General features: G+C 43.0%; 1 protein-coding gene across 2 annotated transcripts; it reads right to left on the bottom strand.

Annotated features, from left to right (window-relative positions):
- Nucleotides 1-216: 216 nt before the first annotated feature.
- LOC110535849 (RUN domain containing 3b) lies at nt 217-11087 on the bottom strand. Of its 2 annotated transcripts, XM_021621177.3 has the most exons (10): nt 10808-11087; nt 6267-6382; nt 5995-6128; nt 5502-5587; nt 5297-5386; nt 5127-5207; nt 4821-4998; nt 4342-4499; nt 2109-2212; nt 217-2020 (listed from the first exon to the last, which is right to left on the bottom strand). In XM_021621177.3, exons 1-10 carry the CDS (start codon nt 10900-10902, stop codon nt 1791-1793), a joined length of 1272 nt encoding a protein of 423 aa, XP_021476852.2. In that variant the 5' UTR covers nt 10903-11087; the 3' UTR covers nt 217-1790. The 2 variants fall into 2 exon arrangements, with proteins under 2 accessions (XP_021476852.2, XP_090045980.1); XM_090189854.1 differs by lacking the exon at nt 2109-2212 and having other exon boundaries at nt 10808-11068.
- Between the last annotated feature and the right edge of the window lie 3017 nt (nt 11088-14104).

Genomic DNA, 14104 nt, shown 5'->3' with positions numbered 1-14104 from the left:
AAGGAGAGAGAGTGGGGGGAGATCTATAAGCCATTTTCTAAAAATAAAATATTAGTCTAGTTTTCTCAGCTGTTTATATCAGTCTTGCTCAGTGAGCAGGGATTTAAGTATCTGTGTTGCTGGAGCTTCCTCCTCCTCAGTAGCTGCTGGAGTAAGTTGTGATTTACTGTGCTTAATTTGAGTCCTGTGGTGACAGAACAGGTCATTAAACACCAGTTTAATGTTACTGTCAGGGACTTTATTTTGGACCGGGGCCTGCTGGGTTAAACGTTACATCCCGCTCTAACGCCAGGGGTATGGTAGGGGTAAAACATGAAGATCTATGTGTATACATGGGGAACGAACATACTGTACTAAACATACACATTGGTACAGAATATAATTCAAACAAAACTAAATATGTTTAGTACAGTAGTTTATTCAAAATAGCAGGAGAAAATAAATCAAAGTAATAAAATCAATGTGCAATATCGCAATACAATTAACTGTGTTTGTGTGTGTGAGAGAGTGACAGACACAGAACACACCCTGAACACTTTCCCCACATGCCTCTGATCAAAATAAATCAACGCAGTCAGACAGAACATGCAACCCCAATACAGACTATCATGTTCAACCTAACCAAACGGTTCAACCTAACCCTGTTGGACAGGAAACATTTCCTGAGAACACAAACCCTTTGACGCATAAAGATAACACTGTGGTTAAATCCAAAACGGATTGTGGATGATACATTCAATTAAAAAAACGAATTAAAAAAAAAAAAAAAAAGCATTCACTGGTGCACACCCAGAAGTGTGTTTGTGTGGAGGTGCTGACTAATGGCAAATAAACTATCAAAATAAAGTCGCACACTCCATATTTAAACCTCCAGTAATTTATTGGGTATTTACCAATGTTTCGGCTTCACTGTGCCTTCTTCCAATAAATTACTGGGAGTTTATATATGGAGTGTGCGACTTTATTTTGATAGTTTATAAGATACATTCAATAATATGATTATGGCTACAAGTCAGGTACCACAGAGGATTGACTGTAGAAACAGAAGACATAAAAGCAACACTGTTCTCCTCTAGATATTTTAAGGCCCTTCCAACATGGAAGCATGATTACACCAAAGACTTAAATAATGAGGATAGTCCAGTCCTCTGGCAGGAATACAATACCTAAATATGTCCGTTCTTTGAGGTGTATTTTTTGGCCGCTGAGACAGACCCACCATGGCCATCTATAGTAGAGCTCACTTAAGTTGCCAGGGTAACAGGACAACAACACCTGCAAGTTGATGAGGCATGAACAGAACCACTAGTCTACAGGCTTTAACACTGTTGGGAAACAACAAACCCTAACACTCCTTACCCATCCCCAAATAAATCCTAAAGAAAGCAATTCCTCAAGTTGTCAATCTCTGGGATGCGGAGCATGTTTACATCATGAGGAGTCCTTTAAGTGACACAAAAGGTCTGCATCCCAATAGTGTCAAGTGACGTTCTCCTTGGTCTGCAGTGATCTGAACACATAAGATAGGTTATAACAGTATACCTACAGCATACCTACCCGGAACTGGCTTTCAACTATGCAGTTATTTTCCCATCAGTGCAGATATACAACAAACAAATAAATAAACATGAGGTCGCTCCTGGTCAATACAGTCCTGGTTTTTCCAACGGCTCTGCACTTACATTGAAGGACTGACTACTGGAGCGCTGGTTCCAGGGTCAGTCCGGGTTGTAAATTCCAAATGATTGACTGCGGCTCCCATGCGTTGAGCCATGAGTTCTTTCTTCAATTCAAAGAGGCTGCGTTCCAATTCCAGGGTCCAAATCTGGCTCTCTTTCTCCAAACCATGTGCTGGGTCTCTTGGTCTCTGGTTCTAGGACATGGGTGAGGTCAGGACTGGTCACCTCTGTGGTGGGGCTGGCTAGACACTCACTGGACTTCAGGCTGGCCAGTGACTTATTGCTGGCTACTGACTGCAGAGACCCACACAGACCTATCAGAGAGGGGGTGTCCTCCTTCCCTGGGGAGCAGAAGAGGGGGTTAACACATGCAGAAAATTACTATTATTTATTGGTAGTGGGGGAGAGCACAGAAATGCACACACACACCATGGTGGTGCCAGTGTGAGCTGGCTGGTCTAGTGTCCAGGTTGAGTGTGTGTGAGGGCTCCAGAGAGGTCTGGGACAGCTGCTCTAGACTCTGGAAATTCTTCCTGTAGAACACAGAGACATTAGAGTGGACTCTCTGGATGCATCTAAGTAGTGTGATGGCTACATTGAAATAACCATTTGGAATGTTAAAATTCTTTTTTTTTTTTTCACAGAACTTCTCACATACATACACACATACATACATGTATATAAAGCTGTCACCACATTTGGGTGGGCCGTATAAAACCATACTATGGCGTGTAAGTGAGGACGTTGTGGAATAAGAATTTATCCCCGTTTACATACTCCTCCCACTGCCCCACCCTATTCCTGTACAGCATGGTATCCAAGGCAACAGCATTGGTATCCATGGCACCGGGTGAAGGCCACTGATTGGTCAGATGTGCGGTCAGTTCTTGGCTGGACCTCAAGTCATGGTTCTTCAGCACTGTCCTTGAGCAGGATGAAATATACACGAAGACAAACCTCTACTGTCAAGACCCTAGCTACTCAGTGTTCCTGGAAGATTCTGTCCCAAAATATGCTACATACCCCAGTCTCTATGTTGTGTCTGTAAATCCATACCTCTGACTGATTGCAGTTTCAACCCCAGCATTTGGAAAGCTAAGGAAATCCTCACAACCCAAATTAAAATATTGATCAGAGGGTGGAAAGGAAGAGATCAAATTAATCACACCATTAATTTAGAGACTCTCAGTGAAACTAGCCTCCACCCAACCATCTCCTCTGATGATTCACCCAGGTCATGTCATCACACCATCTCCTCTGATGATTCACCCAGGCCAAGTCATCACACCAAGGTTATTACAGTAAACAAACTAATTATGAAAAAAAACTGTAAACTGAAATAAAATAAACAAATCTGTTTTGAAAAACTAAAACTATACTCAAACTATTATCTTTGACTCCAAAATGAACTCAAATAAAATATAATTATCAAGCTTCTGAATCTGGCAGGCCACATTAATATTTAAAGGTAGATTCAGCAAGATGACGGCGCCATGAGCAGCACCACAGATATTGGGGGCGTTTGAGTGGTAAGGCCGAAAGCATCCGACTGCAGGCAAAAGTCGAGGAGTGAAGTCAGGGGAGATGCATCTGCGACAGCCCAAAGTCATGTGGTTTTCCAACAGCAAGGCTCAGATCAACATGGCAGTGTTGCCATCGTTTAGAAAATGTTTTCTTTATAATGTCTAAATAAACATCTATTCCCCAAATCACACTCAAACTGAAATCATAGTATAGTGTACAATCAATTAGTGAGAAATGCTCAAATAGCACATTTATATTATACCCACTGTATACATAAAGGGCAGCAAATTGGTTCCTGTTTCAGTCATGTCTTTGGTCACGTTCACGTGGGTCAAACAAAACCACCCTGATGATTGGTTGGCAATAGAGCTTCCCACAATAAAGGCAGTGGCTGCAGAATTAAGTTGGTGTAGAGCAGAAACTTGATCTCATTTTTGTAATCTTCAAGCAGTTGACATGCAAGTCAGACCATTTTTTCTCCCACAATGCAACACTTTGAAAGGCTTGACAAAAGTGATACGCTCTAACACGGCCATTGAGATTTGCACGATGCATCATGGTAGCTACAGGACCAAAACAGAGGAGAAGTTAAGCCTCACGCTCATAGTTGTGGAAATTGATGCACTACTACTGTGTACATGGTGTATCTACGTCATATTGATGAGGGGGGACACACCAATCACATAGAGGTTAACCTATGACCTGACCCATCACCTTATGTATTACTGGCCCATAGTGGCATAGGCTACTCTATCCCTAACACTAAAACAAAAAATAGTTTATTTTATGAAGAAAAAAATAAGTTAAAAAGGACAAGTGGATCAGAAAACTGACTGAACTTCAAATAACAAGCTTAAAACTAATAATAACAACCTTACTATACCTGTAAGTATAAGTCCTCAGAAAAGTGGGGACATTTTGCAGGTCCTCACTTGTGAAAATAACTATTTTAGTCTTAGGGTTAAGGTTAGAATTAGGGTTAGAATTAGTGGTTAAGGTTGTTGGTCCCAAGAAGTCCTCACAAGTATAGTAAGACATAGCTGTGTGCACTACTCCTGCAATTCCCTGGCCCGCTCACTGTGGTTAAAATGTCACTCACAGCTGGTCATTCCACCCACTCACAGATACAAAAACTCACAGTTGGTCCTGAAGCTCCAGTACGATGTATTCCAGTTGTTCCTTCTCCAGTGTGTGTGAGAGGTGTGTGTCTGTTAGTCTCTGCTGAAGAGCTTTGTTCTGAGGAATCACTTGAGACAGCTGGGCCTCTCTCAGACGAACCATCTCTTCCAGATAACACTGACACACACACACACGTTGTTGCATTATTATATTTTTTGCAGTAGCAAAACAGATGAAGGGAAGATTTTTGTTTTGGTAAAGGAGGAACTATTTTGTACTCTGGTGAGGATGGAATGAATGATATCAAGCTGTGTGCGTTTCCATTTCCTCAAGAGAGTACATTTCTTCAAGAGAGCACTGACTTTAGCCTGACATTTTGATTTCTAACTTTCCAATTATTCCTTACAGTCTCAGTGTCTCATGCACAAATACACCTGCATTCTATAGTGCAATACAGTGTTCTACAGCACACACACAATACACACACTGAGACGTTACCTTCTGTTCCAGTGCCATGCGGTATTTCTGCTCGAGTCGTTTACACCTGCAGACCCAGCTGCTCTGCTCGGTTAAGATGGCCTCCGCAGTGCTGGCGGCCATCTTTTCAGGGGTGGTGTTCTCGCTGCCGCTGCTCCCCAGGGTCCTCAACTCCTCATCACTGCTGATGCTGTTCTCTCTACACAGGGGGAAAGGGCACACTTCAGAGGGTACTACAGAGGGGGTAGGAGTTCAATTTATAGGGCACATACAGGGGGAAGGGTACATAATAGCAGGTAAAGGACTAAAAGATTGAATCCCACATACCTCTGAATCGACTTCAGATAAGGCGTATAGTCAATCACCGCTGGGCAGCTTCCATTCAGCCCCTCCCCTTTCAGACAGAAGCTAACCACCAGAGGAAAACACTTTAATTTAGACCTTTACTGTATAACCTGAGCTCTGACTCAGCAACACTATAAATAATATACGAGTACCTGAAGTCAATGGTGTTGAGACCAATGAGTGTATCTGCTAGCAGCCCCGCCTCCTCACCTAGCATGATGGCCCCATCCTCATACCATTTCCTACACAACATAGAAAACACACACTAGCTCCATCCTCAGAACACCTAAAACCAACACTCAACTCAGTCTGGTGGTTTGTGTTGCCATTGTGTGTGTGTGTGCCAGAGAGAAAGACCTGGTGGTTTTGAAGTCCCTCAGGGCGGAGGAGATGTACTCAGACAGCCTCTTCTCCATCAGCACCAGCCTGATCCACGCCCGACCCTGTGGACACACACAGTCCTTAAGTTTCCATTATACATCAGACCTGCATAGTAGCTCTTTAAAACAGACATCATTATCATACAAATACATGCTGCCCTTCCTACTTAGCCACAGTCAGCTGATTGAGTTTGTGCACCTGCACGCAAGTGTGCATGCATGGGTGCGTACGTGTGTGTGTGCCTGTGCCGGAGCTGTGGCGTTCTCTTGGACAACACTACAGTATTTATAGTTTAAAGCTTCTGAACAAAGCCGTCTTTTGTTCTGTGTGTAATTTCATCCAGCAGAAAAGGCTGAGACAGTTGTGTGTTTTAGATCCGTGGGAATATTGATGTTATCATTAAGGTCCATGGCTCAAGGCTTTCCAGGGTAACCAGCAACCTCTCTCTCGTGCAGACACAAACACACACCTTAGCTCTGGAGGAGCGGACATTCTCCATGCTCTCAATGCTGTGGATGCAGTTGGGAGAGACTTTACTGCAGGCTGCTTTCACATAATCCCAGAAACTACGATGAGTCTCATAACCAAACCACGTAGTCTGACCTGGGAGGAGGGAGGGGGAGGAGGGAGATGGAAGAGAGAGAGCTACATTTATAGGTGGCATATTGACTCCTATACCCAGCAACCCTGCAGTGGTCCAGATGGGACGGGCTTTTAGCACGTGTGTGTGTGTTACTCTACCTTTGAGTCTGTGACTGAGGATCTGTTCCAGGATGGAGACGAAGTTGGTGAACTCCGGAGAGGAGTCGTCTATCGTGTCTAAACAGGAGCGGTCAAGCAACGTCTTCACTGAAAACCTGCACACACACAGTTAACGGAGTCTGCACTGGGTTCCAACCGGATCAGCGCTTTTCTGACATGCTGTTAAATGTGACTCTAGGAGAGGAGATCATCTCTGACTGAACAGGTGATTTACAGGCTTTAGGAAACAATCTCTCTACTGCACACTATCAGTGGAGGTTATTAAGCACCGAGGAGATTTAATGGAATGAAGCAAACACAGGAAATGACTGTGTTGATTCTGGAGTACAGGGATGCATCTCAGTAAGTCTTAAATGGCCTCATTTCCATGTTGGTCAGACAGCGATGCAACAGTCATCTCTGTGCTGTGGGGCTTGTACTGCAGACACACAGTAGCAGGTTAAGTGGCAGTGGGGTGACTGGGCAGACAAAGCTTTATCTAAACAGGACAGGCATTAAAGTTTCAGTTTTTTTCCATTACATACACAGAGAGCGTGAGACATACCAAATTCCCCCACTAGAATCCCCATACTTTAATGAAAACAGATTTGCCCCTGCGCGATGTAGAAGCTATCACTTCCAGGGAAAGGGACATGTACTAGTCTGGTGACCTAAATGGTTCGAAATGGTACCTGGTTCGAATCCGTGATTGGGAGTCCCATAGGGCGGCACATCATTTGGTCCAGCGTCGTCCGAGTTTGGCCATCATTGTAAATTAGAATTTCTCAACTGACTTGCCTAGTTAAATAAAGAAAATTCCCTCCCCCATATGCCCCCCTAGGCACAACTACAACAGGTCACAACTCCTGCAGCTCTGTTGCACACTGAGTATGGCATGTACATAGTCAATGGTAGGCATCAAGGGGACTCCCACAGTAGGTACACCTATAGCTCATCCCTAGACTACTTTATCACAGACCTCAACCCAGAGTCTCTCAGATATATACCGTTGAAGTCGGAAGTTTACATACACCTTAACAGAGTTTAAATGTATTTGGCTTTCACAATTCCTGACATTTAATCATAGTAAAAATTACCTGACTCAGGATCACCACTATTTTAAGAATGTGAAATGTCAGAATAATAGTTGAGAATTATTTATTTCAGCTTCTATTTCTTTCATCACATTCTCAGTGGGTCAGAAGTTTACATACACTCAATTAGTATTTGGTAGCATTGCCTTTTAATTGTTTAACTTGGGTCAAACATGTCAGGTAGCCTTCCACAAGCTTCCCACAATAAGTTGGGTGAAATTCAGCCCATTCCTCCTGAGAGCTGGTGTATCCGAGTCAGGTTTGTGGGCCTACTTGTTCGCACACGCTTTTTCAGGTCTGCCCAGAGATTTTCTATAGGATGAGGTCAGGGCTTTGTGATGGCCACTCCAATACCTTGACTTTGTTGTCCTTAAGCCATTTTGCCACAACTTTGGAAGTATGCTTGGGGTCATTGTCCATTTGGAAGACCCATTTGTGACCAAGCTTTAACTTCCTGACTGATAGCTTGAGGATGTTGCTTCAATATATCCACAGAATTTTCCTGCCTCATAATGCCATCTATTTTGTGAAGTGCACCAGTCCCTCCTGCAGCAAAGCACCCCCACAACATGATGCTGCCACCCAGTGCTTCACAGTTGGGATGGTGTTCTTCGGTTTGAAAGCCTCCCCTTTCCCCTCCAAACATAACGATGGTCATTATGGCCAAACAGTTCTATTTTTGTTTCATCAGACCAGAGGACATTTCTCCAAAAAGTACCATCTTTGTCCCCATTTTTATTAATTTTTTTAATGGCAGTTTTGGAGCAGTGGCTTCTTCCTTGCTGAGCGGCCTTTCAGGTTGTATCGATAGAGGACTCGTTTTACTGTGGATATAGATACTTTTGTACCCGTTTCCTCCAGTATCTTCACAAGGTCTTTTGCTGTTGTTCTGGGATTGATTTTCACTTTTCGCACCAAAGTACGTTCATCTCTAGGAGACAGAACACGTCTCCTTCCTGAGCGGTATGACGGCTGCGTGGTCCCATGGTGTTTATACTTGTGAACTATTGTTCGTACAGATGAATGTGGTACCTCCAGGCATTTGGAAACTGCTCCCAAGGATGAACCTGACTTGTGGAGGTCTACAATTTTTTTTCTGAGGTCTTGGCTGATTTCTTTTGATGTCAAGCAAAGATGCACTGAGTTTGAAGGTAGGTCTTGAAATACATCCACAGGTACACCTCCAATAGGCTAATTGACATAATTTGAGTCTATCAGAAGCTTCTAAAGCCATGACATCATTTTCTGGAAGTTTCCAAGCTGTTTAAAGGCACAGTCAACTAAGTGTATATAAACTTCTGACCAACTGGAATTGTGATGCAGTGAAATAATCCATCTGTAAAAAACAAATTGTTGGAAAAATTACTTGTGTCATGCAAAGTAGATGTTCTAACAGACTTGCCAAAACTATAGTTTGTTATCAAGAAATTTGTGGAGTTGTTGAAAAACGAGTTAATGACTCCAACCTAAGTGTATGTATGTAAACGTCTGACTTCAACTGTGTGCGCACACACACACACCACACGTAGAAGTGCCTTCTATGCCATCAAAGGGCATTCTATGCCATCAAAAGGAACACAAAATTCCACATACCAATTAGGATCTAGTCTAAAAATACTTGTATCAGTTATAGAACCCATTGCTCTTTATGGTTGTGAGGTCTTGGGTTTGCTCACCAGCCAATAACTCACAAAATGGGATAAACACCAAATTGAGCCTCTGCATGCAGAAATCGGCAAATATTTCCTCAGTGTACAACGTAAAACACCAAATAATGCATGCACAGCCGAATTAGGCCGATACCCGCTAATGAGCAAAATCCAGAAAAGAGACGTATTGCCACGCCTTCTTCACGACTGTATGTGTCTGTGGACCATGATAATTCCTTAGTGATGAGGACACAGGAACTTCACAGCCTTGTCTGCATATTAGATCAATGAAACTGTATCTATTCATATTCTGCAGCAGTGTTTGATTGGATCTGAACTCATTCTAGAGTTCACTAGAGCAGTTGCTCACTATAAACTAACGTATATTGAACCCAAGTGCTCTGCATACATCAACTAAGAGTTTGAGAGCTTGGGACTATAAGGTTCTATCTGCAAAATGATGATTCTGAGATAATTGGCTTTAAAGTTCCAACCCCTCATTGGTTTGAAAGGTGTCAACGATTTTTATCTTGTATTCTGTTGCACTTAAAATTAATTGAGGTATTTAGACTACTGTATAGGTAGAGAACATTGAACAGAACAAGGCTATGTCAACAACTCAATCTGGACAAAATGTAGATAGAACCTTAGTCCCAAGCTATCGATTTAGCTCACTGAGAAAGCCTAGGCATTAGCTTAATGAGCTAACATGAGTCTTCGGGAATCAGGCAAGGTTACTCACCACGTGAGCATAGTTCACCAAACCAACTAAATAATATAACAAGAACTGCACATGAAATGTTTTAGAAAAGTGACATTCCTAGAGAAAACTGACAATGAGGTTGTGAAAAGCCACTCCAGAAAGGGAAAACAAAGCCTGAAATCTTCGGTTGTGGTTTCCTCACCTGTCACCAACCATGGCTTGGAGATGAGATACACCACCTCGCCATGAAAATAAACCGCAACCCTCAGGACATGCGAATACAATGCCCACTCCCTGCTTTCTGATAGCAGTGATGCACCAGTAGTCATGTGTGGGAGCAGCAAAAAGGGGCTAACGTGGCTACTGATTGAGTGAGAGTATGTAGCATATATCTCATCTACCAAATATCTCTCTTCACTAGAACCACAGGGGGCATACGGCTGGGTCTGATGGAGCTATACTTGATAGGGCGTTCAACAGCATGATGTTATCCACAGAGAACGACATCACTATAGCTAACACACACACACACACGTTCGTATAATACACACTTACATGTGTGAAATAGGACAAATATAAGCACCCACCAAACTATTATTATTTGTACTGTTCGAAGAGCATGATACTTCAGATTAATAATTTAAGAGAATCACACATTGCACAGTACCGTGCCAATTCATAGCTGTGTGTTTAATTGTCTTCGTTCATGTGAAATCTATAGACTATACCGGTATTGAGTTGGGCACCTAATTAATTAATGAAGGTAACTGTGATTCCATAAATGATTAAGGCTCATAGGTGGCGGCGGCGGGTGTGTATGCGTGACCATTGGAAAACCCTAATGAACTAGTGCGGCGTTATAGGCTATAGTTCATGTCGATATAACACCATCAATACTGTAATGTAAACGCGATGCAACTGAAGCAAGACAAAGGATGGTCGGCTATGTGCGCTATTTAGAAATATAGCCTATACCACCAATTACCCTACGGTCTTCAACAGCATCCACACACAATCATCAGTCGCGTGAGAATGCGGTCACTTATCATCTCACCAATTAGTAAATTAACACAATCAAGCCGAGCATTATTTTACCTGCAGACAGTCAGTAGATTCCTCCTCTCCACAGCTCCGCTTCTGGCAGCGTCCTGTTTGCGAGCTACATGCAGCCCCAGGCTACGTGACGCCATCCTCGCCACAGTTAGTCGTATCTCCCCAGTGTAGGTGCGCAGTATTTGCTGTCCCTGTTTCTTTTAAATCAGCAGGTTGGGTTCAACAGTGCACGCCACCGCCCGCGGGCTCTATCCGCGTCACTCCAGCACGCTCGCTCGTTTGTTGAAAGTCAACGTATAGGGCAAGAAGGAGGTGGATGGATGAACAGAAACCACCCAGTAATTTGGGAGAGAAACAGTCACGGGGTTGTGCTAAAACGCCCAAACCAAGTCCCGGGAAGTCTGAGCGGTTTAAATTCCTGTTTAGAGCGAATTAGGCTACCGATGGTAACCTCGATGGTCTTGGGAGACGAAGAGACTTTCTATGTGTGCATCCCAATAGTACAAAAAATAACTTTATTCTCTCCTACATCAGCACCCATCTAAAAGGTTTAATGAAAATGTTTCACACCAAACATACCCTGGTCCCAGATTGGTTTGTGCTCATGTCAACTCCAATGCTGTTATTGTTAAACCCACACTTGGCATGCCAATTCAATAAGGAGTTATGGCATTTAGAGTTTACAAGAGAGTAGAAATAGACTGGCACCCAGGCTAGCTGAAACAAGAGAGTTCGTTTAGGTTTTGGCTACTTCCTGTACAGGCCGTTGCCTATTATTTCATAGAGAATGAAAGAAGACTCTAGTAGCCAAAAGGTTATATCAACATGGGCAGCGTCATTGAGGGCCATTTTAATGTTGTCAACTTGGTGGGAGTTTCAACTTCAAGACTGTGGACAGTGGCTGGCTGAAGCTGGAGCAACGTCAATGGCAGCTGGGAGAATCACTTGAAGAATAATCATAGAGATAGATTCAGGACTCATCTTTGTATCAGTGCCATTATAGTGTCTGTGGCAGCATGGGCAGCGCCATTGAGGATATCTCCATATTGAAGTAGTACATTTTATTTTTCATGACTGGCTGATCCTTCCTGGTGACCAGGTTGGACATGACTCCAACAGGATCACCAGGAGGTATCAGCCGCTGTCCAGTCTTGTGGTTCTCAAACGTCAGATCGTCGTCGGTGGTTCCGATGGCCGCTATCCATGGTGCTGAATCTGGATCTCTGCTACTAGCGCTATTTGCTGGTTTGTTTACCTTTATCATTATTTGTGAGACAAAAGCCACCGCAGGTCTAAAGCCCAACCTTTACTGAACAAAAATAAATGCAAAATGCAACAATTTTAAAGATTTTACTGAGTTACAGTTCATATAAGGAAATCAGTCAATTGAAATAAATTCATTAGGCCCTAATCTATGGATTTGATATGACTGGGCAGGGGCACAGCCATGGGTGGGCCTGGGAGGGCATAGGCCCACCCACTTGGGAGCCAAGGCCACCCACTGGGGAGCCAGGCCCAGCCAATCAGAATAGGTTTTTCCCCACAAAAGGGCTTTATTACAGACAGAAATACTCGGTTTCATCAGCTGTCGAGGTGGCTGGTCTCAGACTAGGTGAAGAAGCTGGATGTGGAGGTCTTGGGTTGGCGTGGTTACACGTGGTCTGTGGTTGTGAGGCCAGTTGGACGTACTGTCAAATTCTCTAAAACGACATTGGAGGTGGCTTACGGTAGAGAAATGAACGTTCAATTCTCTGGTAACAGCTCTGGTGGACATTGCTGCAGTCAGCATGCCAATAGCATGCTCCCTCAAAATGTGAGACATCTGTGACATGTGTGACATCTGTGGCCACAATCTGTGGTTGTGTGACAAAACTGCATGTTTTAGAGTGGCCTTACAATGTCCCCAGCACAAGGTGCACCTGTGTAATGATCATGCTGTTTAATCAGCTTCTTGTTATGCCACACCTGTCAGGTGGTTGGATTATCTTGACAAAGGAAAAATGCTCACTAACATGGATGTGGACTAATGTGTGCATAAAATCTGAGATCATTTTTTTGTGTATGTACAATTTCTCAGATCTTTTATTTCATCTCATGAAACATGGGACCAACATTTTACATGTTACGTTTATATTTTTGTTCAGTATACATAATCTATATGGTTATTGTTTTGTGTAATATATTGATGATGATCAGAATGAGAATAACCTATATTCGCCAAATATAGGCTATTATATTTATATTTATATGTACAGTAATTTGACTAGCTGAAATGGTGCTGCAACAATAAACAGAAAGCAAAGCAAGGTTTTTTATGTTAATTTAATCAGGCCACAGGCCACATTGAACGTGTTCGAACTGTGTTCTCTATTATGATATGATATGATAGGGTGGCAGGTAGCATAGTGGTTAGAGTGGTGGGCCAGTAACTAAAAGGTTGCTGGTTCAACTACCTGAGCTGACAAGGTGAAATCTGTTGCTCTGCCCTTGAGGAAGGCACTTAACCCTAATTTGCCTGAAGGGTGCTGTACTACTATGGCTAACCCAGTAAAACCACAACTATCTGATGTATGTGAGAATAAAATAAATATGTTAGAAATGTCAGTTTTCAGGTAGATGGGGACCCCCAGTGGCCATGGAGTGAGCTGCATCTGTTCCAATACCTGAATCCTTCCTCCCCTTTCCTGAAGTGCCCTGGACACGGAATAGTCAATATGGTGTTTATAGCAGAGGAGAGCCACAGGGGCATTTGGTGAGTTTAAGGCACATGTGTCGAACTCATTCCATGGAGGCTGAGTGTCTGTGGGTTTTCACTCCTTTGTACTTGATTGATGAATTAAAGTCACTAATTAGCAAAGAACTCCCCTCACCTGGTTGTCTAGGTGTTAATTGAAAGGAAAAGGCAGCAGACGCTAGGCCCTCCATGGAATGAGTTTGACACCCCAGGTTTAAGGGGATTCATGGATATTGAAAAAAGTGTTTTTGGGCTACTGGTGAAATGCAATGGACTACTTATCTATCCCAAGACAACAACTCTACTGAGACAGACCGATCAAAACTCCACTGAGACAGACCAATCAAAACTTTACTGAGACAGACCAATCAAAACTCTACTGAAACAGACCAATCAAAACTCTATTGAGACAGACCAATCAAAACTTTACTGAGACAGACCAATCAAAACTCTACTGAAACAGACCAATCAAAACTTTACTGAGACAGACCAATCAAAACTCTACTGAAACAGACCAATCAAAACTCTACTGAAACAGACCAATCAAAACTCTACTGAAACAGACCAATCAAAACTCTACTGAAACAGACCAATCAAAACTCTAC

The sequence above is a fragment of the Oncorhynchus mykiss genome, chromosome 2 (genome assembly GCF_057628025.1).
Source record: "Oncorhynchus mykiss isolate SJ-2025 chromosome 2, ASM5762802v1, whole genome shotgun sequence".
NCBI classification, from domain to species: Eukaryota; Metazoa; Chordata; class Actinopteri; order Salmoniformes; family Salmonidae; genus Oncorhynchus; species Oncorhynchus mykiss.
The sequence above is the reverse complement of the archived record's forward strand: the minus strand, read 5'-3'. Positions and strand labels throughout refer to the sequence as shown.